General features: G+C 37.0%; 1 protein-coding gene across 9 annotated transcripts in view; it reads right to left on the bottom strand.

The window, feature by feature from the left end:
• Positions 1 to 26,361, bottom strand: part of LOC109073870 (brain-specific angiogenesis inhibitor 1-associated protein 2-like) — a 53,776-nt gene that overhangs the window by 3,601 nt on the left and 23,814 nt on the right. For 3 of the 9 annotated variants that reach the window (XM_042735894.1, XM_042735897.1, XM_042735899.1), the window contains 11 exons: positions 20,564 to 20,575; positions 19,970 to 20,031; positions 19,451 to 19,522; positions 18,146 to 18,283; positions 11,476 to 11,628; positions 8,057 to 8,296; positions 7,047 to 7,233; positions 6,265 to 6,466; positions 6,079 to 6,147; positions 5,371 to 5,533; positions 4,221 to 4,258 (listed from right to left, as the gene is read on the bottom strand). In XM_042735894.1, the coding sequence (XP_042591828.1) occupies positions 4,221 to 4,258; positions 5,371 to 5,533; positions 6,079 to 6,147; positions 6,265 to 6,466; positions 7,047 to 7,233; positions 8,057 to 8,296; positions 11,476 to 11,628; positions 18,146 to 18,283; positions 19,451 to 19,522; positions 19,970 to 20,031; positions 20,564 to 20,575 (1,336 nt within the window). Of the gene's footprint in view, positions 300 to 2,133; positions 2,658 to 3,965; positions 4,018 to 4,220; positions 4,259 to 5,370; positions 5,534 to 6,078; positions 6,148 to 6,264; positions 6,467 to 7,046; positions 7,234 to 8,056; positions 8,297 to 11,475; positions 11,629 to 18,145; positions 18,284 to 19,450; positions 19,523 to 19,969; positions 20,032 to 20,563; positions 20,576 to 26,361 lie in introns of those variants that run through there. The other 6 variants (XM_042735895.1, XM_042735900.1, XM_042735901.1 and 3 more) reach the window with 5 other exon arrangements.

Raw genomic sequence — 26,361 nt, 5'->3', positions numbered from 1 at the left:
TTTAATCTGAAGAAATGTTTATTCATCTTTTCAAGAGTAGAAAGTCACATGGTCATTTAGCAACATTAAACTGTTCTGGTGTCGCCCAAAATACATGCATATTGGAGTGTATATACTTTGCTGTACAATTATTGTACTTTCTATCATTTACATCCAAAAAGTGGTCATTCGACATAAATATCATGACAGAGGTGGAGCTCTCTCTGAGCGTGGCAGCTGTACCATGGCCTTTACTCTAGTGCAGAAAGAAGAAACAATGGCACTGGCTTCCAGTCCTTGACACCTTACTGCTTTTTTCTCTAAATTCATCAAAACAGAGATGGAGAGTGTTGGCAGAGCTACAGCAAGACGTTGGTTTAGTTACACACAGAAAAAGACAAACGGTGCAAAAGCAAAAAAAAAAAAAAAACTATAGCCGGAGGAGAGACAGACAGACAAAAAGAACCTGGCAGGATCTTTGGTGCAGGAAAACATGAGAAAAGTGAAAGCAAGTGTACAATCTGGACGTCTCCACGCATACTTTGTGGTAATAATGAAGGTGCTTTTTATTTACTTGTGCATTACCTTCATGTACAACAATAAATCGACTTCTCAAGTACAATACAGAGAAAATATCGAGCAGTGCACCTTTAAACAATTACTAGACCAGACAAGCAATGTGGTGTGTCTATCACATCAGAGAAACATTGTCTCTTTTATAGCTTAATCATAAGCATTTAGTTTCTATGAAAAAGGTTCCCTTTCATTACAACACTGGAACTAAAAGACTTCAGCTTTCACTCCTGTGAAAAAGGCTAAAAAACTCACACAAATGGTGTGTAAGTGTATTATAAGCATAAAAGATAATGTTTAAATTGATACTAAACCGAAAAGTATGGTATCAAATTTGATTTATTGCTGTTTTTACATATGTTTCGAATCTAAAAGCTGTACAGGGATGCGCAGGGATCTTGTTGAACCAAATGAAATAATGCATCCATGTCAAAGAAAAATATCAGAAATACTCATGTTTACAATTTAATATTCGATGATCAGTTATAGTATTTACAGATATTCTGTGCTATGTACAAGGCACTGAATCACATGGATTATATTAATATTAAGACTTGGCAAATATGAATTAAATAGACAAAAACTATACATTACAAACGCTTCTAAGTTACTATAAAAGGCAAAAGATGTTTCTTGGCAACCATAACTGGCCTAGACTAAAACTATATTGTTCAATCCTTTCTGCTTTTTTCATACAAGCAATGAGCCGCTCGTTACCATGTGTTACAGTGATTTACTGTACCATGGTTAAGAGGGATACACCTCTCATCTGTGGTGAAATCACTAACACAGCTTCTCACTGCTAATTGCTTCACTCGTGGATGTGATGAGACATGGATACGTAGGTACCAGTTGTCTTTTCTTTCATGCATGAACCATGAATTCCAGAAACAACCCTTTTTTGTCATTTATATTTAAAGAATTTGTTCCAATTCAACTTCTAGGCTTTCAAACGCAATCTTCACTTGAGACTCAGGGAAGGTCAAGTGTGTACTGCACATCAGAATTCACCATCCTGCTCTACAACACTTACAACGCATTTAGAAAACAGATTCTTCATTGAAGGGTGAGATGATATGGGATCACAGAGACCCTTTACATCAGCGATATAAGCAATGAAATGGAAAAACACTGAAAGTTGTGGTTAATTAATTACATCAGTTTCATTCAGTTGTACAATGTAAAAGGAATCATTAAAAAACACCTGAATATACAGTATATATTTTTTAAATATGCAAACTTACCAATGTACAGAATATGGTCTTTCTCAGCTGAGTTTCATTATTAACAGTCGTTTATACTTGGATAAACCCACCGGTATTGTTACAAACAATAAATTTAATCATTACCACATTGGTTTTCATTTAAAAAATTTTGTTCAACAACAACAACAAACATTTTTTTACTCGCCTTCATGTTTTTCCAAACCTATACAACTTTTCTATCTTCCACAAAAAAATTAAAAATCAATTTCTGAGCTGTTCTCTTCCCTCAAGTGAAAGTGAATGGGGACCAGTTGCTGTCAAACTCCAAAATGGCCAAAAAAAAACTAAACAAAAAGCATTTTGTTCAGAGAAAATCTGGTCACCATTCACTTTCATTGCAAGGAGAAAAAAAATACTTCTTCGATCTCATAAATAAGTCTTTTTGTGTCCCATAGAACAAAACAACATAATAAAATCATGTAAACAACAGAATTTTCATGTAAACTATTCCTTTAAATCTGTGGACCCCTGGATGGCAAAAGTTATGCATTTATACATTTTTGACATGTACATGCATGAAAGACAGGCAAGAGATACATAAAGACAATTCAACATGTTTACTGAAGCAAGTTTAACATTCTCATGATAGGAGTGTATAATGAGGAAGGTCAACATGGAATACTCAGCATTCCGGTTCTGTTAGGTTGCTTCAGACTGGGATAAAATTAGGAAACTAGAAGGTGGGAAGGGTGGATCTAGATCCTCTTCCTCTGAGGGTGGAGTGAAGGGGGATGGATTGTTGAGAGATAAAGGAAGACAGGGGAGTGTGTGTGGACGGAGGGGAAGGTTGTGTCTGTTTGTCTGTCCTCTCACACTGTCGAAATCAATTTGCCCTCCGCACTGTGGAACAAAGAGAGGGAGATGCTGCCAGGTTGGCTTTGGACACAGACACTTTGAAGCACAAAGAGCATAAAGCACTGATGTTCAAGGAATAGTTCACTCATAAATGAAAATGGTCATCATTTACTTATACGTTCCAAGCCTGTGTGACTCTTTATGTAGAACACCAATATACTGGTGCTCTCTTTTATTTTTCCCATGTTCACTGAACGAGGACTGCAGCTTATTGGGCAAAAGCACCATAAAATAATAAAAATAAGTCCATACGATTTGTGCACTATACTGCAAGTGTTCTGGATCCAATTATGTCAACTTTGGGTGAGAAACAGATGGACATTTACGCCGTGCACTGATAGCCTTTCTCTTCAGAGTTGAACTCAAGAACCAGATCACTCAGATTCATTGAATTAGGGTTCATGAGATTTATGAATATAGGAAATTAGTTTTGTTTTTTTTGTTTTTTTTAACCTAGAAACCTTTTTTTGTGGTCCAAGGAAGGAAGAATGTCCTTTGTAATGACATGAGGGTGAGTAAAATAACTTTTTTCATTTTTGAGTGAACTATCCCTTTAATGTTACTGCTAATACTAATCTCAATTAATGCACGTTACAAACAAGTGATGGGCTGCATTTCCTACAAGTCACGTGTGTGTGTGTGTGTGGTTCAGAAGTAAAATGTAAACAATTCAAACGTGTTGTCGTGTTCTAATCAGAAATCAGAAAAAGCTTTAAAACCAACCCATACACATGTATTGTGAAAATGGAGCCCATCATGGGGGTCAAATCTAAATGGTGTGAACAGCAAGGTATAAAGTGAACTACAAGTATTGAAAATATTGAGGGGAGCATGTGAAACACTGCTTCTCATGAATTTCCCTACAGAAACTAAAAGTGGAACAAAAGACACTAAAAAACTAATTAAGACAAACACACATGGACAGCAAAAGCAAGAATGAAATGGTAACTTAAATGGAAAAATAAAATATTTAAAAATATTTAATCTATACTTCTTTAAATTGTGATGCTACAGGAATTTGGAATAAAAGCTGGGAATGGTCTTCCCATAGATGACCCAGAAGGGTTTATTTATTTATTATAGTGATGTCACACAAGGTCCAAAAAAAAAAGTTCATTGAAATTGATAAAGTATGGCTACACCATGTTCAAGAGTATGGCTCTCATCTATGGGAAAAGACCAAAACTGACTAACTACAGCATATTATTGAGAGGTTTATGAAACCCATTTAAACAATCAGAGGTTTCTCCCTTGTTCAATATGGGTTTAGGTGCCGTTTGGTCACCCGCCCACCTTATGTTTGGGCTAGACCTTCAGAAACGTCAGCTATGTTCGTCTGTTCCGGCTGCAGGTTAAGCAAACAAGACTTTTTTGCTTGCCATAATCAAAATTCAAAATATGTGGGATTTTTAAATTCAAACAAAACCAGAGAAGAATAAGTCAAATAAAAAGAAAACAAAGAAAGAACTTACAGACAAACTAAAATGCTTTTTTAAAATACTGTTTCTGTTCAGTTGGCATTTGAGTAAGTAAAAATTTAGGTCTTACCTCGTTTGGAATCGAGACTCGTACTCCTCCAACCCTTGCTGTAAAGAAAAAGAGAACATCTTTTAATCATCTACTTTTCTTCAAATGGCCAGTAGATGGCAGTAGAAGAATGCACAACACTTAAGAACTGCAGTATGGATGATAGTTAAAGCATCTTTGCTGTAACCAGGAATAAAAAAGGAGGTCATTGAGTGCATCCTGAACCGGAACAATGGGAAGAACCAATTGAGCACTGACTCTGGGAGAACAGAGAAACACAACAGACATACATGTCCTTTTTTCCCCCAATCAAAACGTAATTAATATTGAATGCACTAAGGAGGGCACCCGGGGGTAATGACGAGAGAGTTGAGATGTTGCTGGCTTTGTTACATAACAAAGCCCTACTTCTGAGGTATTTCGATGCTGCACAAAGTATTTGCATGCCTATTCATACATATTTAAGTCATTGCAAGCCATTGCAAGTATAATTATTTCAGTGAAGTGTAGTACACAAACATGTTTTTCATTGAAACCATTCTCAAAAATAAATGATGGTTTTAAATGCCAAAGACAAACACTAGATTTTGTTTGTTTGTAACTCCATGCCAGCTATTGAAACAGGAATATTTAAACTAATACATTTGAAGAATAGCTTAAATGTTCTAAGGCTGCTGTATGTATCTGTACCTGTTTAAAAATGTATTTAATTTAAAGTGAAGACCTCCACAGACAAATACCCGCTCTCTCACTGCAGTCGTTTCTCTTTGTCCCCACCCCAAACCCATCTATTTGTAAATGTCTCAAAATGGCCTCTCAAAGGGAAGTTTAATCAAACAGGGCAGGTCTTTTCTAATGTGGGCTCAGGCTGCTAAAATAAGCCATAGTCACAGGTGGAAACTGGGTAATGTCCTGGAACGTCCTCTATGCAGTTAGCTGGAGATTGGGCTGCATTAATCGAACTGTCGCCCCGCTACATTTCAGCATGTCTGATAAATGTCTACATAAGGTGATTAATGCTTCAGTACTATTAACATTTTTATAGAACGCTATATTGAAATCTCCATACATCTATCAAGGTTAATCATTTTGTATTGGATGTAGAATGACACTGCAATTAAGAATAGGCAGGATGTGTGTGTGTGTGTGTGTGTGTGTGTGCATAGCCTACTTGTGAGAATCCTGGCATTGCCACGCTGTATGGTCTCTGTCGGCTGTGTGGTGTGCTCTGCTGCTGGGTGAGGAAGCGTGTGGGCATGCCGTAATCAGGTGTCGGCAACGCCATCTCTCTCTCTAGAAGATTTCCTGTGCTGCTGCTCCTGCTATGCTGCAAACTACAAACACACACATATACACACTATTAGTTAAAGCAATTTAATTTCTGTAATGTGACATTTCTGAAAAATGTAGGACTATATTTTATCCATTGGGAAAGACTGGATCAAGAAAGTGGGTGTTGTGTACTAGAATAGAGCCAAACGTACTGCACCATTGCTAAAATTTGACCTAAAAAGCTAATTACAGCATTATGACAATGTTAACATCATCCAAGTGACATTAGTAAAAAGGAAAATCGTATCAGAGGAAGAGCAAGGCATTTTATTTTGAATTAAACGTTACAAAGGCTTTTCTCTTTGGAATAACATGCACTGATGAATCAATCACAACAAGACTATGAATGTGCATGAATAAAGTAAACAAGGTCAGGTTTGATTGGTCATGTCAACAGTACAGTCTTTCTCAATTGCATGATTTATGGTGTTATGCAGCTCATGACGTAGTTCTCTAAATGCATTTCATAGGTTGTGCCAGCACGGTATTAAATGGCATTTAAACATTGAAAGGGCTTTTGTAAACTTTAATATTCAGTCAGACTCACCTGACGTGGAGTTTATTGCTGTCTGGTTCAGGAATCAAGCGGGTATAGGAGAACGGGAACCAGCCTCTCCTAAAAGGACACATACAACGTGGAATTTGAAGCAGTTTCTCTGGTTCATCAATTTTTTACAAATTTTTCTGTAAATATGAGCAAATTTTATTGTGAAGTTAACCACAAGACACGTACATTCTGTTTTTCTCGTTTTCGCCGTAGTGCCAGCCGTCCCGGGCTTCAGGCACCAACAGTGTAATGATGTCTCCTTCCGTAAAGCTGAGGAGTGTGCTGTTGTCCCCGGCAGCATGAGAGAAGAGGGCCTGAACACGTGTCCGTCCATTTCTCTCCAGCCCAGCTGCCATCGAGCTAGACCTGGGGAGTGTCTGTGTCTCTGCTGGGGTCAGAGATTAGAAAACCATAGTGAGCAATTTTTTTAGAGAAAAATGACAGAAAAATGCCGTACATTTCATTTAAAATGTATTGTACAATCTATTTTACCTAATATTTATGTATATTTGTTGTATTTTTGCATTTAGAATATTTGTTTTAACATAATAACATCAAAACAAAAGATTTCATTGCAGCTCAGTAGGTTTAGGAACATTTTTAAAAATTCCACCAATAGGTCGTGAACTCCACTCATTAGGAACTTCTTAAAAATACTTCCCTCTAAGAGAAACTATACCCTTCACCTATTTTCTATCCATTTTTAAAGCTGTCCTCTCTATTCCCACCTGCTCTGCCCTGTTTTCATTTCCAGCAGTGTTTGCCCTGTTATTGTCCACTCACTACTTTCTCAAGGAGAGAGTGAGAGAGAAATGCACAGGTGCACAGACACTGACACAGCTATAAATACAGACGGCGGATTATTAAGTCATATAGAGATTCTGGGTTTTGAATAAAACTGAAATCTTCCAGATGTCATGTTCAGAGAGTTACTATTTGCATTGTCGAAGTTAAGTCCCTTAACTTACCCAAAGTATTCTTGGGCTTTACAGGTGCAACCTTGCGGACAGGCAGGGTGTTGGAGAAGGTCTCTCCACCGTGTCTGTGGGCCGGTTTCTCATGTGCGGCTCTGGTCTCCATCCAGCGGTGGTAGTCTTCTCCCCCATGGACCCCTGAGCCATTCACCACGGGAACACCATCTACTCCCATCATCCTCTGCAAGATGCAATTCACATTTTTAGGAACAATTAAGAAACCTAGTTTCCATGTATACTTGAAAACATGCATTTTCACTTTAATTTTGCAACAAGTGAAATAAAAAATACCATCAAGCATTAGTCACACCACTCCCTAAATGAGATTTAAATGAATGTCCTTCCTTGTAAGATGCAGCTCGTTTTTAACCTGTGTCTTGTACAAAGTTTTAATCATTTGTGACTTGATATAATGAGAAACGTTAAAATCTCTCCCATGTAAATCAGAGATTTGGTCCTATGCAGCTGCAAACGCAATGACAGAGAAAACTTGCAGTTATGCCGTCTGCCACTTTAAATGCCAAGCTCTTTAAAACAGAATGGATTCTCATTGGCTGTCAATAGTTTTATCATTTATTATTAGCTGGAAAAAAATATTTTGAAAGCGATTCCAATGATATCGTTCCTCTGTGCTGTTATAATTAGGTTGTGGTGTGGACTAATATTGTTTGAAATGCAGAATAATTGTTACTGCACTGTGATAATCTGTAAACTAATGAGAGCTGTAAGTGCCAGCAGGTTTCTGATTATTCTTTTCACAGCATTGTGGTCATTATGGAACTGTATTTTAATGACTTTATATCCATCTATACTAAATTTGAGAACTCTCTCATTCCAATGGCCGTGAGTGCGCCCCCCTACTCTACAAAAACCCTCAGGATGTAATTATACACATCATTAATACAACCATTTACAAATTATCTTGCTGCAGTTAAGATACTGTAGTATTTTGTGGCTCACTTTTTTTTTTTTTTTATTTGGGTCGGACTGGGATTCTAACTCACCGTCTGTTGGCTCCCCATGAGAGCTGCGAGTTCAGGTGGCACAGGAAGTGGCTTGGCCCCAGGGATGGGGTCTGAGATGGTCAGGCTAGATTTAGAGGTGTGGTGGACACTGGGTCCCAGCGTCCCCGTCGCTCCTGAGCCCATTTGCTGAGCTAGAAGCATTGCCCGCTCTGGGAGTTTATTTGGGTCAGCACACGCTTGTTGCCACAATGGGATCTTTTGTGTCAGCAAGTCTCTGCCCTAAAAACAAAGAAACAGCACCACAACTAGTATTAGCACCTTGCATAAGTGATGCAAGCTTTACACACCTGTGAGATAATAATTTAGATTAGTCTAAAAAGACCATGTTGGCAAATCAAGGATAACAGACCAAATACAGACTCTCTCTGTGAATATAAAGCTGAGGTTTCAGGGGTGAGCTCTTCAGTTGATGGACTGATAGGGAGAGGGAATGCGATAAAGTGTGATGAAGTGATCCCTCCTCACCTCACTTTTCTCTGAAGCTCTGAGACATCCCTCTCTATCCTGACAACCTCCCTTCCCTGTAGGTTGAAGCCTGAAATAGCCTCATTACACTGCCCTATGCACAGGCAGTGAGCCTGGCGGAGCTCTACGACCAGTAAGAGAGTTGAGGAACGCCTGGAGACCTCTGAATGTAGAGCACAGGAAGTGCAACTTTATCTTTGGACTCTTTTCTGTAATTCAGATCACCTGTTTGAGCAGTAAATGGATGCTTATTTAAATGACTGGAGACAAATTTCAAAGAGATGTGACAAACGAAAAGTTAATCAACAATTTGACGTGTTGCAACGTTTTTTGTTGTTTTTATTTAAAGGGATAGTTCACCTAAAACTTACACTAAAGGTTACACTGAAAATCTACCTGCATCGACCAAATTTTGGTTAGGTGGAAAGTTCCTTTAACATAAGTGTGGTAAATGTACTACACATTGCATTGTGTGAAAGATCTTCTAAATGCCTACAGCCTTGTAACATGTCAAAACCTTTTTTTTCCTCACTCTCCTTTGCTCTGCACTTATAATACCTCCGTAGTCTGTTTTTGGCTGGCACAGGTCAGTACTACTGAGCCCCTATGGTCCTTTTCTAAGTCACAACCACATACCACCCTACCCAAAGCAATTATCGCCTGCCTGCCTGTCTGAGCACCTGCAGACTGCGTCACGACCTCATCGGGTTCATAAAAGCAAAAACGCTAACACTCTTCAGGAGTGCAAACTGGCAAATCTTAGTCACCGTGAAATTAAAATGGACAATTCTTATTTTTAAGAATATTGCAGTGTTTATTATAAATTAAATCTCCGTGTACATATTTTTTAAAATATAAAATTAACTGCCCTTGTGATAAAAAAACAAAAAAATTCTCCTTCCCTTCGCTAAGTCATCTCTTCTCTGATGATGTGTGCACTGACCCAAAGGGTAGGACAATAATCTCTCCCCTCTAGCAACCTGTCACTCACAAGAGATCGCATGATTTTGCAAACAACAACAATCCAATCGATTCCTAATGGACAAAATCAAGTCCAACCCTACATTTTTTTTAAGAAGACATTTCACTCTGATATATACGTCACAATAGAAAAACAAAAGATGAGAGCAGTTTCCATTTCATCCGGACTTTATGCTCATCCAAAAGTTTCAAGAGAAGCAGGACAGATCATGTGTATAGTCATAAGATTCAGTAGTCACAGCTTATTAAACTACTGAAGCCAACCTGAAGCATTTGTGATCTTAACATTGTTTTGAAAGGACCGTTTACCTAAAAATGAAAGTTCTGTCACATTTTGCTCAAAACCTGTATGACTTGCTATCCTTGATTAAAGACTAATGTATACTAATATTAAAGACCCTAAACATCTTGTTTCTAGCTCAAACAGTAATGCACTTAATCTCAAGTTGATCCATGAGGAGTGACCCTGCAATAAGTGCACAGTGAATTACTTTGGATAAAAGCATATGCTAAATCTTGCTAATAGGCAGTTACAGTAGCAGTGGTCTCTGAATTGCATTTGTATGAAAAGGCATCACACAAATGCAATTCAGAGACCACTACTAACTGCCTATTAGTGCCGAGAAATATGTGAACCCTTCAAACTTGCAAATTTCATTAGGTGTTTAAAAGGTTTCTTTTCAATTTTCTTCCCAGTGGTAAAATCTCTTAGTCATCTGAGCATGAGAGAGTTTTTACACTCTTTGTTCCTTCTGCCCTCAGTTGCAGACGAGTGAGTAAGCAAGTATCAAGTACCATGACTGTTGTGGGTGACGGTGTTAAGATCCAGCCATGACAAACTCTGGCAGATGGTCAGTTTTGTTCACGTCAATTCGCTCTTCCTGTTCTCACAAAAGTGGATAATAAAGTAGTATTAAATAAAATAGACCCCAATTAAAATTTCCGCTGTGAGGTAATACCTCTTTGTCTTTGTCTAAAATGTTTTTGCAGTTGCCTGCAGAGAAATTTCTTCAGTATGAGTCTTCCTACACACATACTGTACATGAAAACAGTGATTATCGTCTGAACAGTCTGTTCTGGTAAAAGTGGGCCACTCTCTGCCTGGCCCTCCCTTTTTCTTCTGCTTCTCTTGCCATCTTTGCTCCCAACGCTCTGTCTATCACCAACTCTGAAGCGTGGGCGTCACAGTAGAGGAGTGAATCTCGCTTACGTGGGAATGACTGGTCTTCTGCATGCTGGTGAATCCACCAGATCTCTGCTCTATTTTTGTTCAGTGTGAATGTAATGTTCTATAAAGAATAATCACCCTTCACACTTGTTTTATTTATTGGTGGCACCACCTCAATTAAATCTCTTTGATACAATTGTTAAGCAATCAAATGTTGTCTTGGTTCTAAATCATTTTGCATTGTATACTGAACAAAACACAATTGTACAGCACAGGCATTAGTGCAATTTAGACCCAAATTAAGAAACATTCTCAAAATACACAGTATAGCACATTCTCTAGCAAGCATGGCGGAATGATCAGCACTGAAATGGAATGAATGACTGACTAAATGGGATTTGGGAGCAGAAACAACTGAAAACAAAGTATGGAGTTGTCCAAGTATATAATTTATGGATACTTATAATTTATAGTATATGATTTGAATTAATACATTACATGACTGATGGTTAAAGACAACATGTAATCAAAACTTATATCTTTTGACATAAACAAGACTTTATCAAATTTAACTGACCAAGTCATCCAACCAAATATTTATTAATGAATAAATATGTCATAACACGAGAGCTAAATATGTTGTAAATGGCATTTCATGTTGTCTTTAACACATTTAAATGTGCAAATAATGGCTAAAATGCATGCTTAACAATCTTTTCTTAAATTAACTGAAATTCAGTGTTTCTGCGACCCAAATTTTCTTCAGCATGATGTGAAATCTCACCTTGGTGTGGTAGGTGTTGCTTGTTTTGGCCGCTGCACATTGACGGTCAACGAGGAAGCAATACCTCCGTCTCTCTTCGGACAGGGCATTCTTGTAGCTCTCAGAGATGTAGTTATCCAGCTCATTTTGTTTGCTGCTGATGGTCTCGACGTACTGAGGGACAGGGAAGGTGACGTGAAGCAAACATAAAAAAATGACAAACAATGCCCCTGTTTGACGCAGCCTGATGTAGTGATGGGCATGCTAGGAGAAACCGTACATTTCAAATGACAACCATGTAGGCTTGCGGTTACTCTCATTAAAAGCAAAGGGGAATGCTAAAGCTCAATGATCCATAGCATGCAAAGCTGGTGAGGGCTGAATTTAACCAGCCTGTTTGTTTTGATCAGAGAATCCAAGTAAAAAGAAGGTCATGTTCATCATTTAGCATTCAATAAAGTAAAAAATATATATTTTAAAGTAAAATGACAGAACATCCAACTCAAGTATGTACATAAAAGCTACCAAGGCTGCGCCACAGCCAAAACATCATCTAACAAGGACATACAACTTGTAGGAACTGGATTGCATCCAAACTGCGCACACAGTGACACTCTTCGTAAGGTTATTCAACCTGTGTAGGTATCATGGTATCACAGTGAGTTAGGCTGATTCTTCCTACCAAGTGTAAATGAACAAGGCTGGAACCACTGTTTGCAAGTCTATTATTAGTCTCAAATTAGAAAAGGTCATTGCATCATGCAAAAATGTGTTATGGGTTCACAGTGTTGTATACAATGTGTTCACTCAGACTCTGTCTTTGCGTTTCATGGGTTGTGCCTTGCACAACTGAAATGAATAAAGCAATGCTTCATCCAGAGTTTAAAACTCATTTGGTACACATCTGGTCTTAGACACCAGCACCAAAACACATAGCTTTGTAGGTTTAGTTGCAATAATGTACATCAGATAGACTTGTTTGTAATACTTTAGCATTAAACTCATGGGAAAGAATGTGAGAGATGAAGGGGGGGGGGCAATGAAATGAAGAGATACTTAAAATGCCTCAGCATTGACTAGGAAACAGATATTGTAGTGTCAAATATAAAAGCAGGTAATTAGTTCTCAAGCTAGTTTAGATGTAATAAGCCTGCTGTAGGTAAAACACTAAGATGTAAAATGAAGCATTTCCAGGATTTTCACTGATCATGAGTGGGAATTTGGACACACTGCTGACAGGTAGCATGATCAGCACACCAAAACAGCTGAACGCTAAATATTTTTGCACATAGCATCAACCCAAAGAGTGAGTCACATCATTTTATCAAGCTTGAAAGACTTCTACTTGTGACTTGTAACTAAAGTGAAATGGGAATTGCTCAGCAAAAATACTAGGTGACAAGAAAGAAAACACCGAGGTCAAAGCATGGTGGTTAAACTTCTCTGTTCTTTCCAGGTTCGTACAAAATTAAAAACAACATCCTTGGCAAAAAACAAAACAAAAACACACATTATGAGGTAATTTATCTCTTTTTTTTGGAGTTCAGTTCTCAAGTGTAAAATGACTTTTTGGAGACAAACTAGCATAAACTGTTCACTAAAAGTTGCAGTCAGTAAGATTTTTATTTATTTGTATTATTCTAACTTAACTTTTGAATGTTATATATAAGCAGAAGTAATTTAATATATTTTTTTAATTAATAATTTTCAACTTGTCGTCGTAACCCACATCCGCATGTAGACTGTGTGTTTTGTGCGTTAATGGATCAGATATGACGTCTGTCCTATTCTTTCTGGATAATGATAGCACTATACTGCAGGATCTACTTTATATTTAATGACCCATGGTCAAGACCCCTTTTCTGCTCCTGTTAAATGTTTTTTCAGTGTCTGAGTCATGAAGAGTACATTTACATGTACAGTTCATGTACAAGCCACACAATAAGATTAAATGTTGAGGTCCAGCGAGTGCACTTACACAACTGCAGACGTACAGTAGAACTAGCGCAAGCCTGTTGCCAGGTACGAATACAAAAATATGTTGTCACACAGGCAATACTCAAATGTATAATGTATTTCTGCATCTTACAATTACCCAAATGACCCTACATTAGTTAGTCTGCACATTCAGTAGCAAATGCTAGTAGTAATTTGCTTTATTTTACCTACTTGTTGGATGAAAACCAATGTTTTTTTCTGTCAGCTTTGATGGATTTTTACTGCAATATGGCCTGAAGCAACAGAGGTTCAGCAATGATTTATTTAAATGACTAAACTGCATAAACTATATTTGTACCATCAGATATTACAAATACAGGAGCATGGCAAAAAACCCAACATCTATATTTACAATCTCCCAGTGATTCAGGTAATAATGGACAAACAGCATGATTAGCATGACGTTAAGTACCAATTGTGAAGTAGCTGACATGATTATACTCAACTAAGCAACAGTAAACACCGTCAGGCTATAAACACTGCATTCAGCAGGTTTACACTAGAGTTGGAAAATAGTGTGTTTGTATGCTGCAGTGTGTTGCCATATGGCTCAGTTTGGTGGGGTAAGGCTAAATGGGTTCAGAAATCATATTTAGTTTGAAATTTCTGCACTATGTGCCTTTAGTTTGGTATCCAAGGGGAATACTAATGTACATACACATACATACATACACACAAAAAATTATGTAACGTGGGGTCATATCCTACACTACTGCAGCCTGAAATCATAAGTGACACTCCAGTTCAAATCAATCTGCCTGCCCTCTGGTTGGCCTCATTTTAACACGTTCTAAATATGAATGTAGGATACGACTGAAATGCACCATCATTTCTGTGCATTGATTCCTCAGGGCAAAAAAGAGAAATGAGTGCATTACATTGGTCACGGTATTAATATTGGCATCAGTTCTGCCGGGGATCTGGAACAGACCTGCATTTCTCTCTAGTAATCAGGGAGAAAACTGAAACAGTGTTTCTTATATAAAACGAAACATGCTTTGTTTTAACAATTGTGAAAATCTTTGCCTCCTCTAAAGCTCAATTTATCTTAATTAAAAATATGGGAAATAAATATCCAATACTGGCCAATATATGTTCAATATCTCTATAACATTATCCATAAAATAGGTCAATAACTGGTATGGTACCACTATTCACATCTTTGAAAGATTGTCCATGGCTTGGTGTAGTGAGTTTTTCAGTGTTCTGCTCATGCCACCTCTGAAACCATTCTATCCGCAGCATGACGCACAGCAGGGACCATAAACCCCACATGTAAAATTCATCCACTGTTCATACTGAGCCGCTAAGTGGAATGAACACATACACACCCCTATAAATAATTGACAAAAGCTATTACAGAAAAAAATTACATTCATAGAAATCTGACATTTAAGAAATTTCAAGAGAGAGTTGACACATGTAGGGAACCATGTGAATGGTTTACACATACACAGTGTTTTCTCAGGGGTAAATCTAAGCTTTCACAACTAGTAAACTGCTCAAGAATAAATACATACATAAAAATATCCTGGGGGTTTTTTGGGGTATATGAGCTGAGGCTAGAGACGTATTAACTTACAGTTCCAAATATCTTTTTTTTTTTTTTTTCTGAAGCCCCATGCCAACCAGAGCTGTGAGGCACAAGCTAAACTAACAATCAGAATGTGATTTCCATCTGTCTTCTAAACGCACTTGCCACATCAGAGCCGCACACTGACCTTTGACCTTTGATCATAAGTCAAGAAAACAAGTGCATCTGAGCCTCTGTTTCTGCTTGGCACTGAATCTGTCGAGGTCTACGGAAGGCCAAGATTTTACCTCTTAAGACCCTGCGGCCTCATATGAGGACATTATATTTTTGTGAATTTCTCTGAGACGGTACATGCCACAGTTTGATTGTACATGTACAGAGCACATTCAGGGCTTTTCAGAGATACCAAATGATTGGATGTTTCACCATGACCACTCCCTCTCCTTGGTCATCAAATATGTCTGAAATTAATGTAGTGACACTACTACTTTGTAATTATCATTTAAATCTGTCTAATTTTTAAACTGTGTGTCATAAATCAAAATCTCAGGAAAATGTTATGGGGTTTCATATCAAAATATGACTTCCTGTTACAAAACAGAACATTGATTTCATACATGTCCTCATATGAGGACACCGGGACTAAAAGCATGTTTATTACGCATCTTGGGAGACATAACAAATGAATAGGGAAAGAAATTATATTTCAATATTCTATGAAATATTATATAATATTATGAAAATCTCGTCAATTATTACTCCCATTATTATACTTCTTTTTTCATTACATGTTGCCCCAAAAACACATTAATATGCAAATTAGATTTAGTTTATAGATACATTGTATATAATGAGAAAAACCGTTTATGCTCATTTTACACACATTTTGCAAAAAGAAAACTGGTATATGAAATCATTCTGTTATGACATAGTTGAGATTCATCTTTATACAAAGTTTGGTAAAAAAAAAAAAAAAAAAAAAAAAAAAAAAAATCTTGAAAACTAAAAATGTATTGGTGATTAAAAAAAAAATCTGTTGTTTTTGCCTATGCATGTTCATTCATGTCTTTTTATTTTTTTTAAAGAAATTGAGTCCCGATGTCCTCTAACGAGGACATAGCATAACTTATGAATGAATTTTTTTTTTTTATTACATTATTTTTAATACATGGAATACTATTTTATTTTATTTTTTAATACTTAATAGTAATTTTTTCCTAAAACTTTTTTCTCGGGGCTAAATGCCTATAACTGCTGAAAATATCGCTTTTTTGCATACATTTAATCTAGCATTATATGATATTTTATACAAATAAAAACAACATCACTTAATAACCAGGTGAAAGAACACCAGAATATTTTTCCTAATTGTAATTTTCCAGACTGCTTTAATTTAAGTTTTCAAAATGTAGCCAAACAACTTCAAGCAGCTTTATTTCTTTGAATCACAGTTCAATAAATTTCTTTTCCTGTCATTCCCTTTTTTAATTTCTCAACTCAAACTCAACTTCCTGTTGAGCACAATTTAATTTTAACACTCATGGACAAAAATTCTTAAATTATGGATTTTGCCCAACCTTGATACAGAATAACAAATCAGTCATCTCTGATGTTTGGTTCACTCTAATCCTACAGTTTTTGTTAGACCCCAGAACAGGAAGTTCAAGTAATTCATTTAAGCAACCCACTCACCTTCCTTCTCTGTTTTCTTTTATACACACCTGGGGTGTGTTAAGTTAACAAGCAAGCAGAGCCCACAGCGTTTTATGCAACAGTGCGTTCCTACGCCACTATGAGGAGCACACCTACTGCTAATGGCATGAACTGACCCCAGGTCAGCACACAGCACAACACACCCACTTCCCCCTGACCTCGCACATGGTGACGATGGTAGTGAGAGGCGTACATTCAAAACAAACAGTGGCCCCGACAAATCAGCCCCCATACAATGAGGCCTTGATGAACAAAACACAAGGACACCACACAATGAAACCCACACAAAACAATATTAGTACAATATTGTATGAAAGGACTTCAGCCAAACAGAGTGGGATTTTCTTTAGCACCTAAAGAGCCAAAGAGACTAAAACTGGATTTTTTTTTTTTGTGTGTGTGCACAGCTTATTGTCTGATTCAGTGCAACGCAGGAGCATGAAAAGAGCAACAGCAAATACACCTTTATCCAGAAATGAGATAATGAAAACATTTATAAACCCTGTTGATCCACAATGTGTGAAAAAAAAAATTAAAACTCTGGAAAAAAGCTTGTGAATAACCATGTTGTCTGCAAATGTATTTTAATTGTCTTTTACATACTGTGATTATAGCAAAGCAAAACTATGTTGTAAATCTTGTCTGAATAGCCATCAGCACTGTAGCCATTGATAAAGTTTTAACATTCATGCTCATGTTTAATATTCTCATTCTCTCTCAAGTGTATTCCAAGGTGTATGTTCAAACGGGGATTTATAGAGGTTATTTAAAGAAACAGGGATTTAGGAATTCCCACAATATTTCATCCCAGCTTGAAGTCTCAGTTGGATGTTACGAACTGCACAAACATCACAAACAAATTCAGTGCTCAAGTTCTGGAGCATCCCAATCTACTGCCAAACTCCGAATGCACAGACATTTTTACATTTTCAAGACTTGAACTGATTTATGCTTGTCTTCTGTACACTGAGAGAAATTTTAAAGAAATAGTTCATCCAAAAATAAATTCTCTCATCATTTACTCCTCGTGTTGTTCCAGATCTCCATTACTTAATTCCATGCAAAAAAAAAAAAGGAGATGATATGAAGATTGCCACCTAAAATTGCATTGAAAAGACACTCTTTTCCATGCAATTATAATTAATGAAGACTTTCAAGCTTCAAAAAGGATGCAAGGCACCAGAAAAAGTATCATAAATGTGCTTGATGCAACTTATTTGTAATATTTCAGGTCTTCTTAAGTCATATTATAGAGCTTTAGATGAGATGTTTGGATCTTTTGGAAAACGTGAACAATGACATTCTTCAAAACATCCCCATTTGTGTTACACAAAAGGTGGTCATAAGTGTTTGGAATGATATGAGGGTAAATAAATAGTGACAGAATTTTCATTTTTGGCATAAAAAGTTTTGTTTGTTGAAATTTGAAAAGCAGCACTGACTCACCTGCATCTCCTTGTCTCCATATTTGGAGGGGTTCTTGCTGCCTTGACTCTTCCTGCGCAGTTTCTTCAGCTCGGCCTGGCACTTCTCCAGACTCTCACCTTTACTTTTGTGTTCCATCTGGTATTTCTTCAGAGCTGCCTGCCAGATGAAATAACACAGCTCTCATCATAATCAACCCTAACAATATCCAAATGGACAAGGCGAGCAAATTTAATGTTTGTATTTCAAAAATTTTGACCAAGCATCTATTCCAGAAAGACCTCAAGTAGATAAATGCCAATGAGAATGGAATGAGATTGGGCTCTCTCATAGTATGATTGATTTCTTTATTCTCAACATATCCTGAGCTTTAAAGCTTAGAATAAATGTTCAGTGTCCCCATTGTGAGCCAACTGTTTCTTAACAATGTTTAACTGACCTGAACCCAGAATTGAAAAGACATGAAGGTCATCACAGGTTCTTTACTAGTGGGAACTTGGCTGAGTCAGCCCAATCAGGTCTTTCATTGTCCTTCCCAGAAGCCCCTGCTTCACAGATTCATTGTGTTTCAGACCATGCGTCTTTGTTTTCACTAGCCTTCACTGCCAAAGCCTTCTGCTACATTTGACTGAGCCTGATTTGCCAAACTTACTATGTGTGGAACAGAAAGCATGGGAGCGTAGTTAATTATTTCCATCAATGCTGCAAATGAGTGACCGAATAAATGTTGATTTGATTTCTTTCCAAGAAGCTGAGGGTCAGTCTAATGCATTTACAAACAAGCCTTTTAGAGACCCTGGAAAGAAGACTTCTTAATCTGTGAAGCTGAAAGTCTAATTTCAGATGCACAGCTGATCTTTCATGCATGTAAGATTTCTCTCAAGTAAAAAGAAAAAGAAAAAAAAAAACACTTTCCCCTCATACAGGCAAGAAGAGCCTTTTAGAAGACGTTGGTGTAATGCCGTTAATACTCTAGCTGTCAATACATTCAGTAAATTGCTTTTAAAAGACATGTTATTTGGAGTTGGATAAGGCCAGTTAAGTCAATCTAGCTGTTATTGGAAGTGACTGTATGTGTTTTAAAACAATTAAATAAAGAAAAAGGACAGAAACAGTGCTTAGTTCACTGAGTTAGAAAAATTCTGAAATGGGAAAAAGTTAACATTCCATATGCCACATAATCAACCATCTGTGAACTGAACTTCATACATCGCTACACTATTAACCACAGACAACAGATTTTTTTCATCCACTAAATTTTGGGGAGAATATCGCGAAAGTGATCACAACCTAAATGTTTATGATTTTGTATGTTTATATACTTACATTTAAGTAGCGAACATCCAATTCCACTTTTTTCTCCAGTTCTGTAAGCAGTTCATTGTGGAATGATTTCAGCTGGAAATTACAGTAGACAAATATAGTTTATATTATATACACAAAGCAATTTTCCTCTCATATGACAAAAGATTACACCAAACAATCCATAATGTACTCATTTAATGTAAGTTTACTCCAGTTTCTGCCCTGTTATCATTATCAGAAGGCCTCAGATACGGTTTGTTTAACATCTGCAGCTGTGTCACACAGCCCAGGAAAGTCTGTGCTTTGTCTGAGGTGCTGTGTTTATGCATGTGACCATGGTCTATTGTCCTTCATGTATGTACGGAAGCGTCTGAGTCAATGTGACATTTTGAGACACCGCACCCTTCCATTTCCTTACCCTGGAGGCTAATGGAGCCTCTTAGATACAGCCTGATTGATTCAGTCATGTTGTGAGAAAATGTAATGAGAAAATGTGAGCCTAAGAGGCAATACGATCTTCATCAAGTTAATGATACTCACCATGTCCTCTAGCTGCATCTGGATCTGTCTGTGAACCTCCGCCATCTGAAAAAGCACATCCCCTGAGAGAGAGATAGAAAGAGGAAATAGATTAAATTGTCACTGTAATGCTTTTGCACCTGATATCAGGACACCATGCAGTCTGACAAGGGTGCAGGGAAGAGAAAAAAGGAGGTAGAGAGAAAAATGAAAACAAATGATGAACAAGATGAGCCGGCAGTCAAGCTAAAGGTGCAAGAAAGTATCTGATGAACACAATAAAGTAAACAAAAACACCACAAAATATCAAACCATATTGTTTAATAAAAAATAAAAATAAAATATCACAGAAAAAAAAAATTACTGAAATATTCTTTTATGAAGATGCATAGCAAACGAACAAAAAAAAATATTCATGGAAAACAGTGAAAGCATTTTGCAAGTGCATGTTCAATCAACATGAGAAACGAATCAGAAAAGATGTCAAAAAGAAAATGTTGTTAGCACACAATTTTCTCATATCAACATCATTCTGTGGTACAAGAGAGAAAAGAGACAAATAAAGAGTGAATCATGCAGCCATTTCAGGCGTGTGTGTTGTGTCAGGGTACCTACATGCTGCCTCTTCTGATTAGGCAATGCATTGTGAAAAAAGGAACAAAAGACCTAGTTTGAGCAGGAGCAAAAGTACAGAAGACCTTAAGACAGTGTGAAAGAGTGAAAAGCTACCCAGGGTGAATGAGTCAAACTTCAAACACTAAATGCATAAATAACACAGGGCAGAGATCTGCAGTAGTCTCATGAACACAACATCAAAGCAGTGTTTCCTACACCGGATTCCTGCTACTGAATCCATAATGCCACAGTAAAAGTATGAGCCACACAGCGCTGTGATTTACGGTGATTTTATAACACCCACGTTTAATAAATAAATAAATAAGAATTATCATGAATAATATAAATAATACTAATGAAGTAAATAATATTTAATTTTTATCATTTAAATTTTTATAATTTAAAGTATTATTACACTGATGGGAGTAAAGGCTGTTTTACATATATATTACTATTACTTTTTAATATTACTATTTGATTAAATAGTACATTGCTATTTTACCATGGGTATGAATGCAGCTGATCCAATCAAAATTTAGAGTCTGAAATATAATTTTATAACTTTTGAGTTTGAGTCTGAATTGTCTTTGCTGACCCCACGCAAAAACAAGCATGCATTATAATTGTAGTTGAAATCACATCATCATTTTTTAAATCATTTTATGTTACAAAAGTAGTTTTCTTCAATTTCATCTCATCAGCCACATTGGGTTCAAGTACAAACATCTTGCTGCTGAAATATAACTTATCTGTAGGTTTTTGAAGTGCACAAATCAAGTGCAAGGGTCATCGGAGTACTTGTTTGTACATGCTTGTAGAGAACATTGTAAAGTCATATTAAGTTATCAAAGCTGCCCTTAAAACAAAACTTCCATTCATTTCATTAGTAAGTTAGTGCACACTTCCACAGGGACAATGCTGAGACATCTTTCTTACATCCATCCATCAAACTCTTGTCTAACTCTGCATTAACCAGGTTTAAACTGGCTTAATAAAATAATGAAATGTAATAACAAAAAACGCGCGCGTGCACACGCACAGTATGTAACACAGAGGGCAGCATCAGCCGCAGACACTTTGAAAAGACAAGGCACTTACACAACTTTTCTGCTGTAAAAGAACAATGACAGACGTACATGTACTCGCATGACATCCAATGGGCATGACGTCTCTCTACCTCCTGAACTGGTAATAAACGCAAGGCATTCTTTGCATACAGGGGTGATAAAGTCAAGCCAAGGCAATGTGAATGATACCTCAAATTATGCAGCTTGTTATTTTCTATATCACTAGATATTAAGTACCTTCAATACACTCATTCATATTTGAAATCCATGCACGTCCCTCATAAATCTGAGCTACTGAGCCACACAGTGCGTTTCATAAAGCGTGACCCTGCCTGTCTTTGAATCTGTCATGCCTGACCCAGGACAACTGCACCAGCCTGCACTACATATCTAATCAAGCCTTCCTCTTAAGCCCTGCCTTCTGAGAAATAGAGGGACAGTCCGTTTTATACAGTCGTTTCAGTTCAAGGTCGGCAGAGGCCATCCAACCAGTAACGTCCATCGAAACAGAGATTAATAATGGTGGATATGCTCACACACATTAGACATATGCTGATCTTGCTGTAACCAAATTCAGTAATTTTCGTAACGGCAAGAAAAAAAGAGATTTGTAGGAAAGAATTAACAGGCATGAACATGACATTTCTAAGATACCAAACAAGAATACTCACTGTTGTCCAATATGAAATGATTATTCAGGAAGAATTTTATTAGATATGATAGTAATGCACATAATATCAGTTGTGCAACAATACATGCACATTAACAATGTAAAAAAAGGGAAAAAATACAGACTTTTCCATACTTTTAGCTGAATATTCAAAGTAATTTTTTTTTTTTTTAGTGTTAGTTTCTGTTATTTTTCATTTAAGTATCTCAGAAATAAACGAAGCAATTGTCTACAGTAAAGGCCTGTTAACATCAAGAATGATTACTGTAATGATAACTATGGTGTTCACATCAATGCACCATAATGTTCTGTTTATTGTAATTGCACACTGCAGTTAGGTCATCTGTCACTTTAAATGCTTAAGCTCTTTAAATCATTTTGAATTCTGATTGACTAGTTATCATTATAGTTCTTGTCCTTGGTGTAAACTGGACTTAAGTATGGTTGTAAAAGGGTTGGAAAATGGACCTTTCTGTTAATTTCTGGAAACTTTCCAAAATTTCCAAAAATTCCTGGAAAGTATCCAAAATTTCTGGAAATTTTACCAGAAAATGTATGTCACTTTGCAACCCTAAACTTAAGAGTATAGAGATATAGGCTAAAATAAATGTGGATATATCATTTGGCCTTTGAGAAATGTTCATATTGTTCATATTTCTACCTGCCAAGTCTGCAGTCACATCTGAGCTCTGTTTCATTGACAGCTCTTCTGGAAGTCTATGCACATGTGTGAAACACCTGGGATGTTAAATATCATCTGCGGTATTTCTTACCTATGGGCATCCATCAGGTCTACATAAAAGTGTGGATGTAACAAAGAGATCCCTTCTGCTGCGGTCTATGCCCTGGCCTCACCCTGCTGTCACCCATCCAGATCTCATCTGTAGGTCGACACACTCTCATTTCCTGTCTAAGTCAGCACAATGGTCTGACAGCACTCCCCGTCCTCATCCCCCCCACCCCCCAATCTCTCTGCTGCAATTCAGCCATGCTCTGCAGGACTCTTAAGCTGCTTAGCAGTATTCAGCACGGATCACAACATCTGCAGCTTTGAAAGACTTAAACGTATTGTTGTCCGCTCTTAAAGGGCCGAATCAATTAGGGTACAGTCTGAAGAAACACTGTGCATCTTATCAGCACCCTATGCCTTAAAACATCTATTATCAATAATTTATTTAAATAAAGCACTTAGGACTTAGTAAAGAATAAATACAAAAAGATAAAGAGCTTAAAATGGGAATGATTTTTGATTTGCAGTGCACCGGTAAAGTCAACATGAAAAGGTTTTCATGAACCCATTATATTTTATTTTCAAAAAATGATGCCTTGCATATGACATACAGGGGAGGAAAAATAGGATACCCAGGTCACACAGAATTTGTTCCCACGTTTCATTAATTCGTTTCTTCATTGACCATGATTTAACTAAATTGAAATGAGGAAAAGTGGCCACAATTTAACTAAAATGATGGAACGAATAATTAAAATTGGCAACAAATGAACTGAAACGAGGAAATAATACAATGTGGCCAGAATTTTACTACAAATTAGTACAATATGCCCATTATTTAACTAAAACGAGGGAACTAATTGGTACAACGTGGCCACGATTTGACTAAAACAAGGGATGTAATTAGAACAATGCAGGCACAATTTAATTAAAACTAGGAAACAAAGTAATGAAAAGTCATGTGAACGAATTCTCAACTTGATTGGATTGTGAAAAGTACCTAAGAGAATACAAAAATTTAAGTTCACACACATCACAGACACAAACAAACTTTACAAAGGACCATCATGTTTGGTGCAGCATTACAGTGGTAGAGATTGTAAGACACTACAAGAGAGTCTCACTGGGTCAACCTAACCTTTCCAGGGTAAGATGAGCCCCATAATGGGCTCTCATCAAAGCGAGAGAGCACTTTCTGGGAGAAAAGTTTTTTTTTAATTTCTGTTGTCCTGTCTCTTATAAAACTAGCTCAACTCGCCCCTTCCATCTCTTGTTCTTCTCAAATTATTTCCCTCTTTCTGTGACCTTGGTAGAAGTAATAAACATCAATACTGAGGGAATTATACAGCACACAGATGGATGTGATAAACTTAAGCACATTTGGACCGAAGTCTCCTCCAATGAATTCTCTGATGCGCTGTGGTGCAGAACTTTTATCATTAAATATGACATAAACCTACATTTCTTATCTCTTTCTTTCCACCAAGCTCACAGATGGCTGTATATCCATAGGTAGAACAAACAAAACAGTTAAAATGATCCATATGCTTCAGTATAATCATCCAGTCTTATCTCAAACTGTAAAACTCAGTGACCCAAGACAAAATGCTGTGATGCCTCATTGAGCTCGAAACCCCAAGGCCTAAATAATTCTTATGTGGTCATTACTTTGTGGCAGAAGACTGTATACATAACTATTAGAGAGCAGCTGATGAGGTCATAATGGAGATTGATTACTGCAGCAGAACAGATTCAGGGAGGGGGGTTGTGGGTTGGATGTCCTGGACAGACAAATTAATTTGAGGATCAAATATAGAAGTAACACTGTTATCACTGTCCATGACCATTGAACTTCACTGGGACCTACAGGTGGCAAAATAATGAATCCTACTAATGTGAAGTCATTGCTCATGAATATTAATTATGAAGCATTTATCTCTGTTACAAAACCAAGTCAGCAAGTAAAATGGAACCTCATAAGTAACTAATTTATAGCATTTTATGTAGGCAACAACTGTGTGCACAGGGGCAACTAATTCCATTTCATATTGGCATTAGCATGTTGCAAAGCTAACAACATGATAGTCTAATGAGCATAAACAATGCATTCTTGAATTGTCTTCTCTGCAAAGAATGCATGTACTGCTGCCTTTTGATTCTGGCCAAAAATTATGTATTTTAGACCTCTTGAAGCCTCTTGATACATCTTGTTACCTGTTGCCAGCGTATACTATGCCTTAAAACTGTCTAGGTTTGGGAAGCCTTACACAAATGGATGTACCAAAACACATAAATGCATTAATATTCATGAGCAATGCCTTCTCTAAAGCACAACTCATTAATTTGCCTATCTGTGAGAGTATGAAATGTTTTTACAAGAATGTTCTCCAAAAGCTGAGCTGATGTAAGTCACAGTGGTGCATCCATTTCCAAGTGACTCTTCTGTTTGCGATGGCATTTGTAGCAGCAATTATCAGCTCTGTGATTCATTCCTCAGAGGTGTTTGAGGCATTTGCCATTTTTTTATGTGTAATTTGCTTGTGTGTGGAGCGAGAGATACCCAGAAGGTGAGACAATGGCTTTCAGTGTGGTGAGGAAACACTCAAACCATGTTATGACACTACAAATCCCACCTACTTGGACTGAAAATGAAACTTTGTCTGTGCCAACCTGCTGCTTTGCTCCCAACATCAGGATGGAGTCAATCACATAATAAAGTGCTATTTCTTTCTACGCTTCCTGTGGTGAGCTGGAATTGAAGGCTTGAGAACAGAGAGAGAGAGAGACAGCTGAGAAGTGTATTCCCACTGTTTATAAATGTCTTGTTGAATGTTTATTTGGTTTTATTTGTATTTCATTTTATGCTATTCTATTACTTTTTATGTCAGAAAACATCAGCCCTAACTACTGATTTTGAATTTTTGTTACAATGTCTTTACTGTCATTTTTGATCGATTTAATGCATCCTGTTTTTATTGTTTCTATGGCTAAAAAATGATCGTTATTCAGCATGGTCTGAAAAGGGTAATAGTTTTACATACAATGTCCCATTTATCTTCACTGTAAATTAATTTAATGAGGGGTTTAGCCTTCGGGCTATTCTCCAAACATAAAAATCACATGCATTCTGATGTTCCACACAGTAGCAAAGAAGCTAAGCCTATAAATTCTAAATGTTTGTCCTGGAAATCTGGATTTATTTGAATAGCTTATCAAAAATGATACTGGATGTGTTGTTGGAGCATTTCAGTTTGCACCCAGATTTGCCAGCATTAATTATTCAAACACCCCAGAGTTATTTTGTGACTACAGCGAGAGCAAGATGCTTGCA

The sequence above is a fragment of the Cyprinus carpio genome, chromosome B12 (genome assembly GCF_018340385.1).
Source record: "Cyprinus carpio isolate SPL01 chromosome B12, ASM1834038v1, whole genome shotgun sequence".
NCBI lineage: Eukaryota > Metazoa > Chordata > Actinopteri > Cypriniformes > Cyprinidae > Cyprinus > Cyprinus carpio.
This window is presented reverse-complemented; position numbering and strand designations above follow the sequence as displayed.